The following is a 20,931-nucleotide window of genomic DNA, read 5'->3' on the forward strand; positions in this document are numbered from 1 at the left end:
ACAACTCTCTTGTTGCCTTAATATTAAATAAAGGGATGAGGAATAAAAGGGATAAGAAAAAAATAGGATAATTAAATCTCCTTAATAATTAAAAAAAGGAAAGGTAAAAAGAAGGATAATGCCATTGGTTGGAATGAATATCCCAGGCTGACATAATAATTTCAAATACCAAATTTTTTACCATAATAATTTCAAATACCAAATTTCAAAAAATTTCCCCTTCACTACTGGAAAGAAAGTCCAGGCTGCTGTGTTGTGTCTTATCCATCCTAATTAAATCTGTGGGATGCTGGCTGGATCCAGGCTCAGCACTGGAGCTGCCTCGGTGTGTGCATGGAATCCCTGGGAGTCTCTGGAGGGTTGGGAAGCTGGGGAGGGGTGGGTTTGGTCTCTGACTTTGCTGTGTCCTGGTTCTGGCTTTAATTAAAACTGGTTTTGCCTCCAGGTCCCCTGTGCTGTGGCAGTAAGTGTGCCTGGGATGTGGAATGGCCACACTGCAGCGTCCATCCCAGAGAGAGGAGCTCCTGGAGCAGCTGATCCTCATGGAAGGATCACCCTGACCTCCCTGTCCCTGCTCCCATCCCTCCCCAGGGCCAGCTGTTTGTGCGGGAGCAGAATGAGCTGAAATCTCTGCTGTGCTCTGGCACTGGGAGCTCCCTGGCTGCTCATCCCACGAGGTGAGTGAGTCAGCTCTGCTCTGGGAAGGACAGAGCTGAGGATTCAGTCTGAGAGGCAGAAAAACCCAGCTCAGGAGCAGAGGCACCATGGGCTGCATTCCCCCATACACTTTCACACTGTGCATTTCTCAGCTGGCTTTAATCAGGACAAATATCCAGATATGCAAACTGAATCTGACATCCAGCAATTCCACTTTTCAGTGTTGCTGCTGTTGATCCTTTCCAGTACAGGCAATGGCTTTCCCACGTAGATGTGATCAAATCCCAGCCTTTAAAACTTCAGCTCTTGTTCAAATTGGCTTTTTTTAGCTTCCATTTTTGGGCTGCAGGCTCGAAGAAGAAGGAGATAGGTGAGATGAGAGCACAGGCTCCAGCAAAGAGGAAGGAGCAGGCGTAGGTCTGGGTGTAGTCATAGAGCCACCCTGCAGGAGAGAAGGTTGTTATTAAATCTGGGGGATTTTTCTCAGTGAAAAAAATAATTCAGGGAGGTGGGTGGAAGGCAAAGGATGTGTGTTCTCATCTAAGAATTGCTCAGATATTTCCCTTAAATTATTTTAACTCTTCCTGGGCAGCATTTCCTGTAAGGAAATGACATGCAGGTTATTTTTCCCAGAGCCAACTTTGATCCTTGCAGTGGACATGGTGCTTAATTTGATTACATTTAATCCCTGAACTTTGTTTTTTTCCTGTTTAAGTAAGTGGGCCAAAAGTGGCTGATGGAGGATCCCCTTGGACTGAAGGGATGACTTGCACATGTTGGTGTTTGCAACATCTGGGCTGCAAACCCCCTGTTCTCCAGCCTTGTCTTGTGAGCAGACCCAGTTTCATGTCCTTTGTCTAACAGGAGAGACCCCAGGCCAGGAGCTGGAAGTGAACTTGATAAAAGTAGCTCTGGGAGGACTTAAAAGGAAAAGCTGAATTCCACTGAGCCTCAGGAATGTCTGGAGGATTCAGGTCGCCTTTTAAAGTGACCTCCAAGTGTTGGCTTTGGTCCTGGCAAATCATCTGGGGTCTGGGCAGTCCTTTGAAAGGTGGAGAGTTCCTCTCTTTGAATCTAAAATCTGCAAAGTGGTGGGAGATGCTGCTGCACATAAAAACCCTAATCCAGTCCCAGATGTGGGGTGGGTGGGTGGATGTGGGGCAGCGGCTGGGCCAGATCTGCTGCTGGTGTGAAATGCAGTTCCTCTGGAGACATCCATGGAATCCAGACATCCAGGGGCTTCCATGGGTTATACAAACAGCAGGTCTGGCCCAAACCTGAGCTTCTTAAAGCCAGGAAGGGACAGGATACAGTCCCTGGCGTCCTGGGCTCGGGCACGTGGAAAGGGAGGATGCCAGTGAAGTTTGGGATCTGGCTGGAGCAGAGGCACTGACATTCCCTGCTGTGGATTTCCACAGGAGGCTTTATCAAGCACAGGAACAGCTGCTTTTGCTTTTTGAGTTTCAGTTTCTGTTGGCTCACTGCTGTCTCGGGGGGAGTCCCTGTGATTGCTCCTCAGGGATGTCCTGTGAGCCACGTGCTGGGGAGCTGCAGCTGGAGAGGGGGATCCATCTCCTGGGGGACCCATCCCCTGCTGGGACCCATCTCCTGGGGGATCCATCCCATGATGGGATCCATCCTGTGATGGGATCCATCCCATGGTGGGATCCATCCCCTGCTGGGATCCATCCCCTGATGCTGCACTGGGGGACTCTCCCATGACCCTGAGGTTCATTCCCAGGGCTGGGATCTCTTTCTGCTGCCTGGAAGTCTCTGGGATTTGGAGAGGAATGCTGATGTAGTTATTTGTGAGAGGAACAGGACAGAGTGCTCCAGTAGAGCTCTGACTCCATGGTGGGATCCATCCCCTGCTGGGATCCATCCCATGGTGGGATCCATCCTGTGGTGGGATCCATTCTGTGGTGGGATCCACACCCTGCTGGGCACCATCCCATGATGGGATCCATCCCATGGTGGGATCCATCCCCTGCTGGGATCCATCCCCTGGTGCTGCACTGGGGGCCTCTCCCATGACCCTGAGGTTCATTCCCAGGGCTGGGATCTCTTTCTGCTGCCTGGAAGTCTCTGGGATTTGGAGAGGAATGCTGATGTAGTTATTTGTGAGAGGAACAGGACAGAGTGCTCCAGTAGAGCTCTGACTTATTGCAATTTTTAAAATATCCTTCAGAATATTTCTTAATTATTTTTTTTAAATTTTCCTGGAGTTTTTTTGGTGCTGAATGGGATTTAGGGGAAGTGGGATTTACCAGCATTGCCTCACTGGCAGCACAGCCACCAACTTCCATCACACCCCAAACTTTTGGAGCAACTTCAGTCTCTGTGCCCCCAATTTATTTCCAAAACAAAACAATAATCACTCCTGCTGCAGAAAGCTGAACTAGGAGCTTGTGGTGTTCAAACCCCAGCAAGGCAGCAGTTCTGTGAGGAATGCTGGTAAATCCCAGCAATGTAATCCAAACTAAACATTCCCAGCACTGCTGGTGCTACCAGCTGGGTCAGGCTGTTTAAATGGTAGTGCTGATCTTTAATCAGAAGTTCTATTTATTCCTGATGGCCTGAGGAGCAAAATTCAGTGGGAAGGTGAAATTTAGGAAACGTCTAAATACATGTGCCAGCAGAGCTTTTGGGTAACTCCATCCTCTTCCTTTTGACCACCCAAATTTCTTGGGACTGGAGTTTGTGCTCTGGGGGCTGGAATCCCTTCTGGAATTTGCTTTACATACTTTGGTTCAGCTCTTTTGCATTTTGAGTCAGTGACTTGTACTGCTTGTGGAAATTAACCGTGCCCTTCTCAGCTTGCTCCTGGCTGCCAAAATAATGTTTATTCTGCTTTGGGCTGGGTTTTTTCAGTGTGGCAGCATCCAGAGGTGCCAGTGGATGGGGAGCTCTGAAGGAGACTCCAAACTTTCCCTTTGGGTGCTGCCAGCTGCCCCTGGATTTCAGGGCTTTCAGCTGAACAGATCTGCAGGTAAGTCACCTTTTCCTTGCATTAGGCTTTGGTCTTATATGCAAATTAGGCAGTTTTAACCTTTGCAGTTCTCATTATGCATCATCATTATTTCCACTGCATAAAAGCACTTGAGTTTGACGAAATTGTAATTCTAAACTCAAGGTTTTGGGGAGGTGAAAACACCAAATCCCAGGGTCTCACAGAGTATTTAAATCCTGCATTCTGCAAGGAGCAGGTGGTTTTGGACACTTCATCAGGAGTTTCTGGTCTCCCTCAGTTTTCACACTTAAAACTGCATTGCAAGAGAAAATTGCAGAATTTATCTTGGATCCCAGGGCTGGATCCTGAGCTCTGGACTGTTTCCACCTTGCTCTGCCTGTAATGAGATGGATCAGGAAGTGTTTTGCTTCTTGGCTCTATCTGGCCTTTATTTATCCCACCTGCATTAAGCCTGATTTCTGTGGAAAGCTTTTTGCAGGAAACCTGCTTGCTTTACAAACCCACTGCAGAAAGCAAAAGGCTCCCCATTAGTGCAAATATATTGCAGGTGGATGGAAACTTAACTGCTATGTGAGTGTGAGGTTTTTATGGTGAGACAGCCAGGGTGTTTAGCTCCTGCTGTATGTTACAGGGGATTCAGGGGGACTGAGGGATTGCTTTGTGCTCAGTGTACACCTTGTACCAGCAGCAGGGAGCTGGAATCCAGGCTGTGCATCACCCTGACACTGGGAAGCTCCTTGTCAATGAAAGTTTTGGCTCCTTGAAATTGCATCCACAGACAGAGCAAGAACCAGCCCAGGGATATTGATTGGGAATATAAATTTTTTCCTGTGCTGGTGGAACAGCAGCGTTGCTGAAGCTTTGCATGGAGCCAGGATTTACAGAACCCTTGGCAGCTTCCAGCCAGGTGCCTCTGCAGGCTGGGGGCGGCTGATTTGGAGGGCAGGGAATGAAAAATGAAGGTTTGGATTGGAAAGGACCCTAAAGCTGCTCCCATTCCACCCCCTGCCATGGGCAGGGACACCTTCACTGTCCCAGGCTGCTCCAAGCCCTGTCCAGCCTGGGCTTGGGCACTGCCAGGGATCCAGGGGCAGCCCCAGCTGCTCTGGGCACCTGTGCCAGGGCCTGCCCACCCTCACAGGGAAGAATTCCTTCCCAATATCCCATCTGTCCCTGTCCTCTGGCAGTGGGCAGCCACTGACCCTTGTCCTGTCCCTCCATGCCTTGTCTCAAGTCCTTCTCCTGCTCTCCTGGAGCCCCTTCAGGCTCTGAGCTCTCCCTGGAGCTTCTCCTCTCCAGGTGAGCACCCCCAGCTGTCCCAGCCTGGCTCCACAGCAGAGGGGCTCCAGCCCTGGAGCATCTCCATGGCCTCCTCTGGGCTCTCTCCAGCAGCTCCAGGTTCTCCTGATGTTGTTCCCCAGGGCTGGGGCAGCTCTGCAGGTGGGGTCTCACCTGAGTGGGGCAGAGGGGCAGAATCCCCCCTCCCCTGCTGCCCAGGCTGGGGGCTCAGCCCAGGAGCACTTGGCTTGTTGGGCTGCAGGGAAGGAAAAGCTTTGTCCTGGCCAAGCTGTTTGGAGGAGAACAAGTCCCCTGCTCCTTAGCAGAGGCTGGACACTCATTTCTAAGCACTTGAAATCTCCCAAATCCTCGCAGCTGCCTTGCTTTCCTGGCACAGGGAGAAGAGCAAATGCTTTTCATGCTCTTTATCTCTGGGCCCAGAGCTCTGGTGGCTGAGCTGTGTAATCTCTGTCAAAACAAGAGATTACTGAGGCTTCTCCTGATGTTTCAGTGCCTCTGCCTGGTGGGAATCTTGCTGAGTCTGTCCTTGCTTTCCCTTCCTCTCCTTGCTTCCTCTCCAGTCCAAGTTCAGTGTTATTTTAACACCACTGGGAGTAAAATCCATGGGAATGTGCTTGGGAGTAAAATCCATGGAAATGTGCTTGTTACCCTGCTGTGGTCAGGGCTGAACTCTGCACGTGCAGCTACACTGCATTTTCCAGATATTCCAGGCAGCATTTTCCAAATACTCCAGGCAGCATTTTCTAAGCTGCTGGGTGGATTTTGCAAATTCCCAAGCAAAATGTTGCCTGTCTATAAAAATACATTTCTGAAAGAGGATTTTTTTTTTCTCTCTGTTTGAACAGAAAACCCATCCTGGGATGGATCCCTGTAGGAGAGTGAACCAGCAGCATGGTTTATCCCTGGATTTCTGGGGTGGGTGTGGGTTTATATAACATCACTCACCTGCTAAAGGGGGTCCTCCCATGGCTGCTATCCCTGCAAAAAATGCAGCAAACCCCAGGTAGCTGTGGAGCTTCTCTACACCCACCAGATCCACCTGTTTGGAAACCAAAATGGGTAATTAGTGATTGGGTTCATAGGACTGCATATGCACAACAGATTAATTGATTTTTTTTTTTTTAAGCACAGGAGATGATTTTGATTCTTTTTTTTTTTCTGGGTATTTCCTCTCTTGGCAGTGGGAAGCCATTCCTTGTGTCCTGTCCCTCAATCCTTTGTCCCCAGTCCCTCTCCAGCTCTCCTAGATCCCCTTTAGCTCTGGAAGGGGCTCCAAGGGAATCTCCTGGATCCCTTTTACCTCTGGAAGGGACTCTAATGGAATCTCCTTGATCCCCTTTAGGCCCTGGCAGGGGCTCTGAGCTCTCCTTGGATCCCCTTTGGCTCTGAATGGGGCTCTTAGGGGAGAGGATCTCCTGGATCCCTTTAGGCTCTGGAAAAGGCTCTGAGGGAATTTCCTGGATCCCTTTTAGCTCTGGAAGGTGCTCTAAGGAATCTCCTGGATCCCCTTCAACTCTGGAAGGGACTCTTAGGGAATCTCCTGGATCCCTTTAAGCTCTGGCAGAGGCTCTGAGCTCTCCCTGGAGCCTTCTCCTCTCCAGGCTGGGCACCCCCAGCTCTCCAGGCTGGCTGCAGCCCTGGGAGCATCCCTGTGGAGCATCCAGCAGGATCCTGCTGCAGTTCTGGCTGTTCCAGAAGATTCTGGAATGGTTCTGGTTCAGGTATTCCAGGTGATTCTGGAATGGTTCTGGTTCTGGCTGTTCCAGAAGATTGTGGGATGGTTGTGGCTGTTCCAGAAGATTGTGGGATGGAGCAGCAGGCAGAGCCTGGCTGGGCACAGCAGCACTCACCAGCACGGGCAGCACCAGGGCCATGAAGCCTCCACAGAAGATGGCAGAGGCCACGGTGTAGGCCAGCAGCAGCGGGAAGGAGGTGGCCAGCGGCCCCAGCAGGTTGGTGGCCCCGCTGAGGAGCAGGTAGGTGACATGGAAATGGTACTTCTTGGTCCAGTTGTGGTCGGCCAGCCAGCCCGAGAGCAGCTGGCTCAGCATCTCCGTGATGCCTGGGGGAACAGGAGCTCTCAGGGGACACTGCCTTGGTGTAAGTGTTTAAATTCTGTCATTTCTAGGTGGTTTTAGATGTTATTAATATAACTTCATTAGATATTATAAATTTAACTATATTCATATTATTGTTTTATTATAAATTTAACTCTATTTTTATATTATTGTTTTTATAAATGTAACTATATTTTATATTATTTTTTAATTTAGTATATGTATTAAATTGGTACTTTGAGTGATGTTTAAATTCTGTTATTTGTAGATAGTTTTATGTTATTGCTTCATATAAATTTATGAGATATTATAAATTTAACTATATTGTATAGTATTTTTATTTAGTATATGTATTAAATTAATACTTTGAGTAATGTTAAAATTCTGTTATTTCTAGATATTTTTATATATTATTGTTTCATATAAATTTATTAGATACTATAAATTTAGCTATATTTTATACTATTTTGTATAAATTAATTTATTTTTTGTAGTATATGTAATATATTGATACTTGACTGTATAATGTTTAAATTCTATTATTTCTAGATATTTTTATATGTTATTACTTCATCTAAATTTATAAGATGTTATAAATCTAGCTATATTTTATGGTATTTTATATTATTGTTTTTATTATTTGTAGTCTGTATATTCTATTGATACAGTGTTTTTTATTTTTTATTATTCATATTCTATATTATTCCTATTATAGTTTATTATCAATCATAAGATATAATTAATATAATTTCTATTTTATTATAGTATATATTATATTATCCATATTATGTTATATAATTAACTGTATTTCATATAGTTAAATTATACTTATCTTCACATTACTATATTTATTATTTAGTATTTGCATATTTTAAAATTTTTACTATACATTATAATATATTACATATTATATATTCTAATAGTTATTTTACAGTATTTTATATTATTTATACTATTTTTATACATTATTTGTATATTTGTATACACTTCATTATTTATATTAACCCTAATATAACTTATTCTTCTATTTATTTTATAATGTTAATTATTTCTGTTATTTTATATTATAATATACATTATTTTATATATGTTTATTTATATAGTTTTAAATTATTATCTTTATTATTTATTACTGATTTTTATAATATTCCCTATTTCTATTATTCAGTATTATTTCTGTTATTGGCTGTGTCACATCCCAGTTTCCCTGTTCATTGTGAGGATGTGACCACAAAGGGCTAAAATGCCAAAAAGTTCAGGTGGTTTTAGGCTGTAAAATCCAGGGATTGGGTTTTTCCCCTTTTCCCTTGTGCTGCTCTTCCCAGGGGCACCAAACGGCTCTGGGAAAATTCCCTTCAGGGGGGAATTTCACCCTTCAGGGGGGAATTTCACCTTTCAGGGTGTCTGCAGCCTGAAATGCCCTAAATCAGGACAGAGGAACTTGCTGAAGAGAAAAATCTGAATATTAAGAAGAAAAACGTGGCTGAGATTTTAATTTTTCTAAAATTATTTCTAGTTAAATTCTAAAACTTAATTTTTCCAAAAACCCAGGCATTTTCTAGAAACCCAGACATTTTAGAGGCTCAGCAGCCTTTTAGTTGTTGGGGTTTTGATAGTTTGGGTGTTGAGAGCTGTCTTTTACATTTCTTGGTACATTTTTATGAAGCAAAGATCCAGGAGCTCTCGAGTGAGCTCATGTCCCACTGACCCCTGTCCCTCCCACTCCTAATCCCAAATATCCCATTAATTCCTGGGGATTCCTAACCCTCAACAACCCCTCACTGCTGAATATTCCCCAGCACAGCAGAAATAAAATGTATTTTTGTACAATAAAATATTTGCTGCTGACTGAGGCTGGAGCCACTTTCTTACCCCAGCATGGCTTTAGTGTTAATCCTGGCTTAAAGCCAGGCATGGGTTTGATTTTTGGGGAGTGTGCCTTAAAACCAGGCAAGGGTTTGTGTTTTGAGGTGTGCCTTTAAACCAGGCATGGGTTTGGTTTTTAGGGAGTGTGTCTTAAAACCAGGTATGGGTTTGATTTTTGGGGAGTGTGCCTTAAAACCAACCAGGCATGGGTTTGGTTTGGGGAGCGTTCTTTATAACCAGGCATGGGTTTGATTTTTGGGGAGTGTGCCTTAAAGCCAGGCATGGGTTTGATTTTTGGGGAGTGTGCCTTGTTTATTCCCCACTTGGGAGGTGGATGTGCCAATCCAGGTGCCTGGATCTGGGCATGGGTTTGATTTTTGGGGAGTGTGCCTTAAAACCAGGCATGGGTTTGGTTTTTGGGGAGTGTGCTTTATAACCAGGCATGGATTTGATTTTTGGGGAGTGTGCCTTGTTTATTCCCCACCTGGGAGGTGGATGTGCCAATCCAAATGCCTGGATCCACATTAATGTGGGGGGTTTTCCCCCAGTATTGAATTTCTCCCTTTTGGGTCCAACTGGAGGGCTTTGGATGCACCTCTGGATTCTGGTGGCTTGTGGGTTTAAGCCCAGCAGGGATTGTGGCGGGCAGAGAGCACCTTTTAAGTGGAGATTTGGAGGTTTTGGGAGCAGGGAGGGTGTGGGATCATCCAGCTGGCACTGGGAGAAGCACCCAGCACCCCGTGGGGTCAGGGCTAAACCTGTGCAGGAGGATCCATGCCAGGACACATCTGGGGCCATTTCTTGGCAGAATTGGGGGTGTTTTTCTGTGAGCTGTGGGTGTCAAGGACCCCTCTGCCTACCAGCCACGGCGATGAGGTAGGAGCCGTCCCTGCTGCTCATGCCCAGCGTCCTGGCTCTGGCCACCAGGTGGAAGAAGGGCACGAAATAGGCCAAGTGGCTGAACAGGAAAGACCAGGTGAAGATGAAGAAAACGGGATCCTTCAGCGGGGAGAAGTCCAGGAGAGGCTGAGAAGGTTCCTTTTTGGTGGCTGCAGGGGGCTGGTGGCTCTGGGCCTCGCTGGGGGATTCTGAGGAGGAGCTCTCTGGGCTGGGTTTCTGCTGCCTTCCCGAGGCAGATGGATTTGCTGGGTCAGAGACATCTCTGCCATGAGACATCACGAGTTTCTCTGTGGTGGAAGCCTCCTGTGGATGGAGAAGCTGTAATTCCCTCTGAGTGCTTCCATCTAAACATCCACCAGGAGTTTCTGGATCTTTCTTTGCCCCTGAAGACCCCCGGTGCTGGTTTTTGGCAGATTCCCGAGGCAGCTGGGGGCTGGCAGGCCACAGCAGCATGCTGGAAGGCACCAGGTTCAGCATGATGCCTCCAAAAATCAGCAGAGTACCTGAGGGAAGGCAAAAGGTGGTTTGTTCTTGGATTGGAAAGGGGGGAGCAGCAGGAAATGGCCTTTGTTAAACAGGGTGTGGTTGTCACTGACCATGGAGAAAGCTCTGTTTGCCTTCTCGTTCTGGAGGAATTAACAAAACAGGGATTTTTACTCCTGTTTTTCTAGCTGGAAGTTCATTTTGCTGTGATGTGCAGAATAAATCCACAGCTACCTCTGGGATCTGTTTTGCTTTTCCTCATTTAAAGTCATGATGCACTTTCAAGATGGTCTTGTACCACTACAGTAAGATTAGGGCTTTCTGGTTTTGATTTCTGAGATCTGTGCTTTGACTCTGATTTTAATGAGTGATTAAGTGTTTAATAATTAACAAGATGCCCACAAACTATCCTAGAAGTGGCAGAGTTATTCCTTAGAGTGTTGAATTTTTAAGAGCCTCTTAGAGCCTGCAGATGTCCCCAAATTCCCTCTCAGAGCTGATGGATTGGAAGGAACAGGATTCAGCTGCAGCTTTGGAAGGACTTTGCCCCTGTAGGTCTGATCCAGCCTGGAACCCGTTTGCCTCCCTGAGGCAGGTGTGGGAATGACTGGGATGGGAGATGCTTCTCTGCCTTCCAGCTGCCAGACTGGGAGGAGGGAGTTTGAAACTCTGAATGCCTTCCAGAGAGAAATGCCAAATTATAATGGTGCCTCCCCACCCGGATCAGAGAGTCCTGAGTATTCAGAGATATCCTGGGAGAAGGGTTTGGGTTGGAAGGGGCCTCAAAGCCCATCCATCCCACCCCTGCCATGGCAGGGACACCTTCACTGTCCCAGGCTGCTCCCAGCCCCGTCCAGCCTGGCCTTGGACACTGCCAGGGATCCAGGGACAGGCACAGCTGCTCTGAGCACCCTGTGCCCCCTCACCTTGCCAGCCGTAGGCCTCGATGAGGAGCTGAGTGAAGGGAGCCATGAGGAAGGTCAGCCCCATGCCGGAGCGGGCCAGGGCGTTGCAGAAGGCCAGGCGAGCCCGGCAGCGCTTGGCCGTCATCACCGCGGCCGCCTGGTACAGGCAGGCAAAGCCCATCCCTGGGAGAGGGAAAGGAGAGTCAGGGACTCCAGCAGGCAAAGCCCATCCCTGGGAAATGAGAGTGAGGGACTCCAGCAGGCAAAGCCCATCCCTGGGAGAGGGAAAGGAGAGTCAGGGACTCCCACCACAGAGAGACTCCATATCTGAGGGAAGGGGGAAAATGGGAATAAGAGACTCCCACCACAGAGAAACTCTATCAGGCAAAGCCCACCCCTGTGGGAAGGGGGAAATTGAGAATAAGAGGCTCCCACCACAGATAGACTCCAGCAGGCAAAGCCCATCCCTGAGTGTGGAGCCTGGCCGGGCAGGAGCTGCTCCTGTGTGAGCTGTGACTGTCACTGCCCAACGGAGCTGCTCTGAGGAGTGAAGTCTGACAATGTCATTTCACTGACTCAGCCCAAGTGTGGGAATTGGAAAAACATCCCTGAGAGAAGGGGGAAAATAAGAGACTCCCACCACAGAGAAACTCCATCAGGCAAAGCCCATCCCTGAGGGAAGGGGGAAAATGAGAATAAAGGCTCCCACCACAGAGAGACTCGTGGTGCCCCATGGCAGAGATGTCTGACCCAGCAAATCCATCTGCCTTGGGGATGCTGCAGAAACCCAGCCCAGAGAGCTCCTCCTCAGAAACACCCACTGAGACCAAGGGAAGCCACAAACCCCTTCCAGTCCCAAAAGGGACTCCTGTGTGGAGATTCCATGTCCTGCAATCGCAGGCTGGCAGTCCCTGGCTCTGCAGTGTTCCCAGGCTGAAAGGAGTGGATTTCTGCTCTCACAGTCAGGGGAGAACATGATTTGGTGTCTGGGGTTTGGTGTCTGGGGGATTGGAGGCTCTGCCCTTTTATAAGGGATTTTAAAGGCCAGGATCCATGTAGATCCGGGAAAAAAATGAAGGTTAGCTGGGACTGGGATGTTGAAACTGGTGTTTTATTCTGAGCATGAAGCTTTGGGAGTTCACACAGTGTCTCACAGCAAGGAGCTGGGGATGCTTTGGCACTGAAGGTTCATGGAATTACAGGATATCCTGAGGTGGAAGGGACCCACCAGGATCACATCCAACCCCAGCCCTGCACAGACACCCCCAAATCCCACCCTGTCCCTGGCAGCACTGTCCAAACACTCCTGGAGCTCTGGCATCCTCGGGGCTGTGCCCATTCCCTGGGGAGCCTGTGCAGTGCCCAGCACCCTCTGGGGGAAGAACCTTTCCCTGATCTCCATCCCAACCCCCTGACACAGCTCCTTCCTTGGATCCTGTCCCTGATCACCTCAGGCTCCAGCTGAACAAAACCCCTGCAGACCCTTCCCCAGGTTTAAGGCTGAAGGAGCTGATTTCCTCCCACGCCCATCTCACCCAGCAGGAAGCCCATGGAGAAGCAGAGGAAGGGGACACTGGTGGCCTGAGTGCTGAGCAGGCAGCCCCCGGCCACCAGCCCGGCCCCGAGGATGGAGGTCGGCCGCTCTCCCAGGCGCCGGCACACCACGGCCACCAGCGGGGCTGCAAGGCAAACAGGGACACAGCTCAGGCTCAGCGTGACAAAGGCAGCTTTGGCAGGGCTTGGGGACATGGCTGGGACCACTGGGAAGCCTCGGGAGGCAGGGGGTGACAGGGGGTGTGGAGGGGTTAGTGTTCAGCAGAGAGGCTTTGCCTGGACCCTGAGCTCGGGGAGTGGGCAGGGAAGGAGGCAAAGCCCAAAGGTTCAGCTCTCCTGAGCTCCTTCCTCAATCACACCGTGCCCAGCAGCTCCAAGGTATTCCTGGCACAAGTGTTGTTTGCTCTGGAGCTGTACAATAAACCTGCAGTGAAGTTCAGGGGATCCCAGAATGGTTTGGGTTGGAAGGGACCTTAAAGCTCATCCAGTCCCAGCCCTGCCATGGCAGGGACACCTTCCACTAGCCCAAATTGCTCCAAGCCCCATCCAGCCTGGCCTTGGACACTTCCAGGGATCCAGGGGCAGCCACAGCTGCTCTAGGCACCCTGTGCCAGAGCCTGCCCACCCTCACAGGAAAGGATTTCTTCCCAATTTCCAATTTTTTCCCCCTATCCCATCTGAATGGCCCAGTGTTTAGAGCACACTCGTGCTCAGACACGTGTGGGTGTCAGCCATGTCCAGTTTGGAGCAGTCTGGGATGGGAACTGGATGCACAGAGCAGCCTCAGTGCTCCAGGTCAGCCAGGGCTGCAGCAGCCCCAGCCCGGGACAGCAGCTCACCTCCCAGGAAGCGCAGGGAGGACATGATGGAGCCGATCCAGCTGAGCTGCTCCGAAGATCCCCCCATCTCATCTCGGAAAGCCACGAAGAAAATCCCAAAGGTCTTGAGCATCCCCATCACCAGCACATTGACCTGAATTGAGAGGGGGTGGAGGTGAGGTGCCACAGGGTGTCGGGAGCGAGGAAAAGCTTTTCCTTCTGCTTCTTTTGTGGTGGTGTGGGAGAAACAAACGGGGACACTTGAACTGGTGCTGGGGAATGCCAACAGGGTGGGCTGGTCGTGGCTGAGCTGCAGTTTGGTCTCAGTAGACCCTCAGAAAACACTCTGCAAACTCACTTTCCAAAGGAAAGGAACAAAGTTTCTCTCCCTTTCCCTTTCCCTTTCCCTCCCATCCTAGAGCTCAGCTCTTGTAGGATGCTTTTACCTTTGAAGTTACTTTTTAGTACTGCAGCAATGGTCAAAATGGATCAGTCTGGAGATCACTGGGAGGTGATGAGGGGATGAGGGCAGCAGGGATGGATGTTAACTGGGGCAGTTTCCCAGGATTTCTCTGCCACAGGGGCAAAGGACAGGCAGTTTGTGTCCTGAATTTTAACTCCTGTTGTGTCCCTGGTGGCAGGTGGTTAATGATTGGCAGTGAGTTACTCGGGGTGGATTTGGAGGAAAGCTTTCCTAGCTTGGGGCACGGTGCCTTCTTTACAATTCGACTCAGTGACCTTAAAAGTCTTCTCCAAGCTTCACAATTCCTTGATTCATTAGTGGTGGGAAGAGAAAGCCTGGGGCACAGAGAATTAGTGCCTTTAAGTGGTGTTGAGGTGCCAGGTCCTCCCAGAGAGCACCCGAGAGCGTGTGCTGCTCCCAGGCAGTGCCTGGCTCCCACCTCACTGCCCGAGGTGGGATCATGCCCTTGCCGAGGGGACAGGACACCCCTCTGGGGTTTGACACTCCTTTGGGGTTTGACACCCCAAAGTGATGTGTTTGAGTAGGGAAAAGTCATCCTGGCAAGGGGACCCTCCTGTCCATCACTGAGGTGTTTGCAGGGGGCATTCCACAGGGAATGGCATGGCTGGGGTGTCCCCTGGGATGGCTGGGGTGTGCCCTGGCATGGCTGGGGCGTCCTCTGGGATGGCTGGGGTGTGCCCTGGGATGGCTGGGGTCCTGGCATGGCTGCAGTGTCCCCTGGCATGGCTGGGGTGTGCCCTGGGATGGCTGGGGTGTCCCCTGGGATGGCTGGGGTGTGCCCTGGCGTGGCTGGGGTGTCCCCTGGGATGGCTGCAGTGTCCCCTGGCATGGCTGGGGTCGGCCTGTGCTGTGCTCTGGGCGAGGCTGGGGATCCCCCTGCCCCTGCCCCAGCCCCGGGAGGGTTTGGTTCATTCTCCACTTACCAGGAAGAAGTGAAACACCACTCCCCACGCCCACCCTCTGCCTGCTGCTCCTGAGCCTCGGCTCTTCCCAGGGGATGGAGCCTCCGGAGCCTCCAGCTCTTCATCCTCCTTCCCTTCTCCTGCTAGTGAGAGCATCAGGACACGTGAACACCTTCCAGTGCTCCTGTTCCTACTCCCAACCATTCCCATTCCAAACCATTCCCAGCAATTCCCAACCATTCCCAGCGATTCCCTGGAGCCCTAGGGCAATGCCTGGGGCAGACACCATGCTCTGCACTCACTTGCGTGATGCTTCCATCAGACTCTCTGACAATTCCAATTATTCCTGTCTGGAAACAGTTTCATATTCTTTCTCATTCCCACCAAATTACTGTAGCCACTTCAGCTTTAAGGGCAGGCGAGTGCCTTAGTGCTGCTTTGGCAGTCTGGCTGTGCCAGAAGCCCGGGGGTCACCGCCTGCATCCACCTCGGAGCTCTCTGCCAGCTCTTCCACTCCAGCTTTCTCTGTTTCCATCCTCTCACCCACCCCGTGCCTCTGGCAGAGGCAGGATCCTGCCCGGGGGAGCAGCTGGACCCCAGAGCACCGGGGGTGATGATCTGGGACTCTTCCTTACCGCCTTGCATGCTGGCAAATCCTCCCCGGACAGTCGACAGCAAACAGGAATCTCTTCAGAGCCTCTTCAGTCTCTTCAGAGCCTCTTCATCTGCCCCAGAGATTAAACCCCCCCTTCCTGGCTTGGCAGCCCAGTCTGCTGCTTCATTCCCACGCGGTGAGGATGGTGCTGAGCAGGACATGGAGCCTGGCAAGCGCTGGGGGGACGGACCCATCCTCCTCCTCCTCCTCCTCTTCCTCCTCCTCCTGAAGCCCCAAGGCCGGGAGTCCCTCCCCTTGCCCAGCTGGGAACAGGAAACCCGGGGCGTTTGGAGCAGAAATCCTGTAGGGAAGGAAAAGGAGGGGGAGCCTGCGAAGTTCTCAGCCCGGGGGAAGCTCCGATCCCGCCCGAGCAGAGCCGGGCTGGCTGGGCTGGAGCCGGGCCCGGGCTGCTGCTGCCTGCCGAGGAGCGGAGCCCTGTCCCTGCCCGTCCTGCACGGCCTCGGCACTGAGGGGACAGGCTGGAAAACTGGGAGTTCTGCAGCTGGGCAGGGCTCGGCTCCCTGCCTGCCCCGGAAACCTGCCCGAGCTCCTGGGCGAGCACAGCCCCGCTCGTCCCCTGGCCTGCCACCCGCGTCCTTCCTGAGGGGACAGAAACGCGAGCAGGGGGACAGTGGTGCTCTCTGCTCTCCCTTTCTTCCTGAGGGGACAGAAACCCGAGCCGTGGGGACAGTGGTGCTCTCTGCTCTCCCCGGCACACAGTGCCAAAGCTGCGTCCTCCTGGTGCAGCCCAGGATCTCTGGGAGCCTGTGCAGGAGCTGTCCCTACAGCAGGGTTTAAACACGTACTCTGAGCTCTATTTGGGCAGGATCAGGTTTGCAGTGAGGGTGGTTCAAGGGCCTGGAGGAGCGGGCAGAGGGGCAGCAGCACCTGCACTCAGAGCTGTTGGATGCCCAGCTCCAGCTGCTGCCAGCCCGGTGGGATGGAAGGAGAGGGGAGCAGCAGTGCCCAGGGCCACCACAGAGCTTGGACAAGCCAAGATCAGGGCTCCAGTGCAGGTGGACGCTGAGCTGGGAGGGAGTGTGGAGCCTGGCAGGGCAGGGGCTGCTCCTGGGAGCTGTGACTGTCACTGCCCAACGGAGCTGCTCCGAGGAGTAAAGTCAGAGCAGTGACATTGTCATTTCACTGACACAGCCCAGGTGTGGGAATTGGAAAAACTTCATAGACACTGAAAGATTTGATTTACAGCCTTGGGAGAAGCTTAAATTTATGTAAAAATACAATAAACAGATATTAAGCATAAAAATAATAAACTTATGTTTCTGTAGTTGTAAGTAAGACTATGCCTTAAGTAAATGAGAAAATGTACTGATAAGATGGTGAAAGGTTTATAGTGTAGTAATGTAATAGTATAGAGCAGCTTGGGAGTTTAGAAGTTATAATAGAAACATTAAGTTAAAACTCGTGAGTTAAAAGCCCATTAAAGTACCTGCAGTGCAGCAGAAGTAAATAAAGGTGATAGATAGAAAAACAAAATAAATCCTGTGGCCTTTTCTATTGGTTTAGAAAGTTCTATATTGCCTTATAACAAAAAATCTTGTGCTACTCTTGAGCTATGGCTGACTGCTTGCTCCTCTGAAATCTCACAGCCTCTAAGACTGATGTTTATCTCAGCAATAAATCATTCCTAGCATGAAAAGATGGTGAAAGGTTTATAGTGTAGTAATGTAATAGTATAGAGCAGCTTGGGAGTTTAGAAGTTATAATAGAAACATTAAGTTAAAACTCGTGAGTTAAAAGCCCATTAAAGTACCTGCAGTGCAGCAGAAGTAAATAAAGGTGATAGATAGAAAAGCAAAATAAATCCTGTGGCCTTTTCTATTGGTTTAGAAAGTTCTATATTGCCTTATAACAAAAAATCTTGTGCTACTCTTGAGCTATGGCTGACTGCGTGCTCCTCTGAAATCTCACAGCCTCTAAGACTGATGTTTATCTCAGCAATAAATCATTCCTAGCATGAAAAGTCCCATCCCTTCATTTCTAGCAGTGACAATGATACCCAAGTTTTCCCTCGTGCTCTGCTCTGAAACTCCCCTTCCCCTTCCTGCAGCTGCAGCCCAGCTCCTTTTCCCTCCCCAGCACACAGGAACCATTGGGGTGTAGCAGCTCCCCCACCTTTTTGCAGGATTGTTTCCCTGCAGCATTTCAAAGCAAGAGGGCCCTGGATTTGTGGGGACATTGCCAAGATCCCTGTGCAGCTCCAGGGTCCTGGCAGGGCCAGGTTTGAACTTCAACCCAAGGCACAGTGAGCAAGAACTCCCACAGAATGTTTAACTTGAGGAGGTGAAATGTTTCCTAGGAGAAATTCCTCAGAAAGCTTTTGTACCTTTCCTACTGAGGGGCCTCCACGAGTTCCAATCTTTCTCCAGAGAAATGCTAATGAAGGCAGTGGGAGCAGTTACCTTGGCAGGCCCAGCTCTCCCAGCCACAGCAAAGAGGAGGAAGGAAGGTTTTTTACAGGTCATTTATTGATTTCTCCAAGAAATGAGGCCCCCAAATACAGCAGGGAGGATCTGCTTGTTACAGGGTCTGGGGGTGTGCCCACGCTTCATCCTCAGCAGCACAAGGGCTGAAATGTGAGCTGGAGAGCCAGGGAGCTGCCCAGGAGCTGGTGAGAGGGAGGGAGAGCCTTCATCCCAGGTGTGGAGCTCCAGAGGGCATGGCAGTGCAGGGAGGAGCCGGGAGCAGAGCTGGTCCCCAGGGCTCAGGACAGCAGCTTGTGCACTGCCACGGTGATGCTGTCGTGCTTCTGGATCATGATGTTCCTGCAGCAAGGAGAAAGGGCTGAGGGAGGGCAGCAGCAGCTGGGGGTGGGACGTGGGCAGGGGAATCACTGAGCAGCCCCAGCCCCATCCCCATCCCATCCCAGCCCCCTCGGCTGCTCCATCTCCCCACTCTGTGAGCAGTGATGGAGATGTCCCTGCTGCCCCACTGACTGACAGGCTCTGTCACCCACAGGGACCCCAGGATTTGTCATCCAGAGGGACCCCAGGATTTGTCACCCACAGGGACCCCAGGCTCTGTCACCCACAGGGACCCCAGGATTTGTCATCCAGAGGGACCCCAGGATTTGTCACCCACAGGGACCCCAGGCTCTGTCACCCACAGGGACCCCAGGCTCTGTCATCCAGAGGGACCCCAGGATTTGTCACCCACAGGGACCCCAGGATTTGTCACCCACAGGGACCCCAGGCTCTGTCACCCCCAGGGATCCCAAGGAGGGAAGAGCTCCTGAGCTGCAGTAACCACCAGCCCCTGAAAGGCTTCCTTCCCCCTGCTTTTACCTCCCCATCAACCCAGGGACCGTGCCTGTGGCAGTGCCTCCCCCCAGGGCTGCTCCAGACCCGGAGCTGCTCCAGGATCTGTCTCCAGGAGCTGGCAGGGCTGGGGAAGGCAGGGGGGGCCAGCAGCAGCTGCAGGCTGGGGCCTCACCCGCTGTCAGACTCCAGGCACACCACGGGCGTGTCGGTGGGGTCCGAGGTGAGCTTGGCCGCCTGCTGGGCCAGCACTGAGATGATGCCAGCGTGCTCATCCGACAGGGTGCCCCTGCCTGTGGGGAGCCACGGACAACCCCTGTGCCAGGGCAGTGCTCTGCGACAGGCCGGACTGCCCCCAGGCCCGGGGGTGTCCTGCCCCGGCCATTTCCCTCCCAGCTCCATTTCCCTCCCTGGTCCTGCCCCGGCCATTTCCCTCTCTGGTTCTACCCTGACCCATTTCCCTCCCTGGGGGCTGACTCAGTGTCTCCCCAGATGGTTCCTCTCCCTCCACCAAAGACCCCGAACTGAGGTGTCAGGAAGAGCTGGCCCCGGTAGGCACAGACAGGTGGTGGCCCTTGGGGACACCTGAAGGTGGGGACAGGGCAGGGCAGGGGTCCCCAGAGTGATGGAGGACAGGGCACCCCCGGGTACCCCCAGCTGGGGAGGGTCTGTAGGGCCCGGCTGGTGCCCCCATCCCCATCCTGGGGAGCCCCTCAAAGGGAATGGGCAGGACTGGGGCACCCCAACCCCCCGTGGGGCAGGCCACGTGCCCTCAGCCCTGGGAACCCTCACTGCAGACGGGCAGGGCCGGCTGCCCCCAGCCCCAGGAGGCCTCTGAGGGACCGGGCAGTGCCAGGAGCCCCCCCCGGTGCCCCCCCCGGTGCCCCCAGGCCGGGAGCTGCCTCACTCACAGCCCAGGTTGAGTCCCTGCGAGTCGGTGCACAGCACGCCCACCACGGCCGGGCTCTTCATGCTGGGGGCGACAGCGGCGCTCAGAGCCCGGGTCACGCCCGGGTCACGCCCGGGACACGCCCGGCTCCCCTCAGCCCCCGGCCCGTGTCCCCTGTCTCCCCCCGTGCGGGGGACATCCCCAGTGTCTCCCGTGTCCCCCCATGTCCCTCCGTGTCCCCCCATGTTCCCCGTGCTCCCATATGCCTCCGACTCCATGTCCCCCCATTTTCCCCACATCCCCCCGTGTCCCCCCGTCCCCGTGTCTCTCCATGTCCCCCATGTTCCCCCATATCTCCCGGTGTCCCCCCGTGTCCCTCTGTCCCCTCACGTCTCCTCCAGGTGCTGTTCCAGCGTTCCCTCCATCGCCCCTCGCCTCCACTTCCGCGCCGCCCACGTGACCCCGCGACGGCGGCTCCGAGGGGCCAAAAGCGCTCGGGGCGCGCTCGGCTCCGCGGGGATGCCCCGATTTGGGGACGCCCCAAAATCCGGCGGTACCGAGAGCCCCGGACCCCGCCGTGCCACCCCCCACCAGCACCGTGCCCGGGGGGCTCGCAGCACACCCGCCCCCCCAATCAGCTCTCCCCCAGTGGCTGTTTTCCCGCAGAGCACGCGGCGCAGTTGCGATATTTGGGTTTTTTCCCTTATTTTTCTCGATTTTCTCCTCCAGTTGCGTCCCTCCCTCCCCGCAGCGCCGCCCGGGCTTTGCAGAGCCGAAGCAAATTCAAGTGGGGTTTTAATTTTAATTTAATTTTCCTGGATTCTCCGTGTTGCAGACGTGGTTTCACAAATCCCTTCTCCGAGTGTTGGCTCCTGGGTGCTGCCCATCACTTCCCACATCCCCTCTTTATTTTATCCAGGAAAAATCAAGGATGAGACAATGTGAAGAGTGAAAGTGGAGGCAGAAAGTGCTGTAAATGTGGGAGTTTTGCTTAATTTTTGGACATCTCCCGGTGGAAAACATTGCAAATTATTTTCTCCCACCACAACAAAAAGAAACAAAACATTTTAGCAGCTTCTTACCATCCTCACTCCCGTTCTGGAGGGGCTCCCCAGGCCCCAGGAGCGGGAATTGCCAATCTCCCGGGGGCTTTCAGCTACAGGAGCTGACAATTTAGTGGGAAATCCCTTGATTAAATAGAGGGACACCCCCACTG

General features: G+C 51.9%; 2 protein-coding genes across 5 annotated transcripts; both read right to left on the reverse strand.

The window, feature by feature from the left end:
• Positions 1 to 797: 797 nt before the first annotated feature.
• SLC16A4 (solute carrier family 16 member 4) lies at positions 798 to 15,764 on the reverse strand. 4 transcript variants are annotated; one of them, XM_041489671.1, is made up of 9 exons: positions 15,532 to 15,764; positions 14,918 to 15,039; positions 13,532 to 13,664; positions 12,674 to 12,817; positions 11,160 to 11,321; positions 9,711 to 10,253; positions 6,778 to 6,989; positions 5,873 to 5,966; positions 798 to 1,099 (listed from the first exon to the last, which is right to left on the reverse strand). In XM_041489671.1, exons 1-9 carry the CDS (start codon positions 15,539 to 15,541, stop codon positions 957 to 959), a joined length of 1,563 nt encoding a protein of 520 aa, XP_041345605.1. In that variant the 5' UTR covers positions 15,542 to 15,764; the 3' UTR covers positions 798 to 956. The 4 variants fall into 4 exon arrangements, with proteins under 4 accessions (XP_041345605.1, XP_041345604.1, XP_041345603.1 ...); XM_041489670.1 differs by lacking the exons at positions 798 to 1,099; positions 5,873 to 5,966 and having other exon boundaries at positions 6,105 to 6,989; positions 14,918 to 15,036; XM_041489669.1 differs by lacking the exons at positions 798 to 1,099; positions 5,873 to 5,966 and having other exon boundaries at positions 6,105 to 6,989.
• A 2,253-nt stretch (positions 15,765 to 18,017) lies between these two features.
• Positions 18,018 to 20,235, reverse strand: LAMTOR5 (late endosomal/lysosomal adaptor, MAPK and MTOR activator 5). Its single transcript, XM_041489600.1, has 4 exons — positions 20,106 to 20,235; positions 19,738 to 19,799; positions 19,002 to 19,119; positions 18,018 to 18,334 (listed from the first exon to the last, which is right to left on the reverse strand). The coding sequence occupies exons 1-4, from the start codon at positions 20,138 to 20,140 to the stop codon at positions 18,274 to 18,276; spliced, it is 276 nt and encodes a 91-aa protein (XP_041345534.1). The 5' UTR covers positions 20,141 to 20,235; the 3' UTR covers positions 18,018 to 18,273.
• Positions 20,236 to 20,931: the final 696 nt, after the last annotated feature.

The sequence above is a fragment of the Pyrgilauda ruficollis genome, unplaced genomic scaffold, assembly GCF_017590135.1.
Source record: "Pyrgilauda ruficollis isolate IOZ18807 unplaced genomic scaffold, ASM1759013v1 scaffold95, whole genome shotgun sequence".
In the NCBI taxonomy this organism is placed as follows: domain Eukaryota; kingdom Metazoa; phylum Chordata; class Aves; order Passeriformes; family Passeridae; genus Pyrgilauda; species Pyrgilauda ruficollis.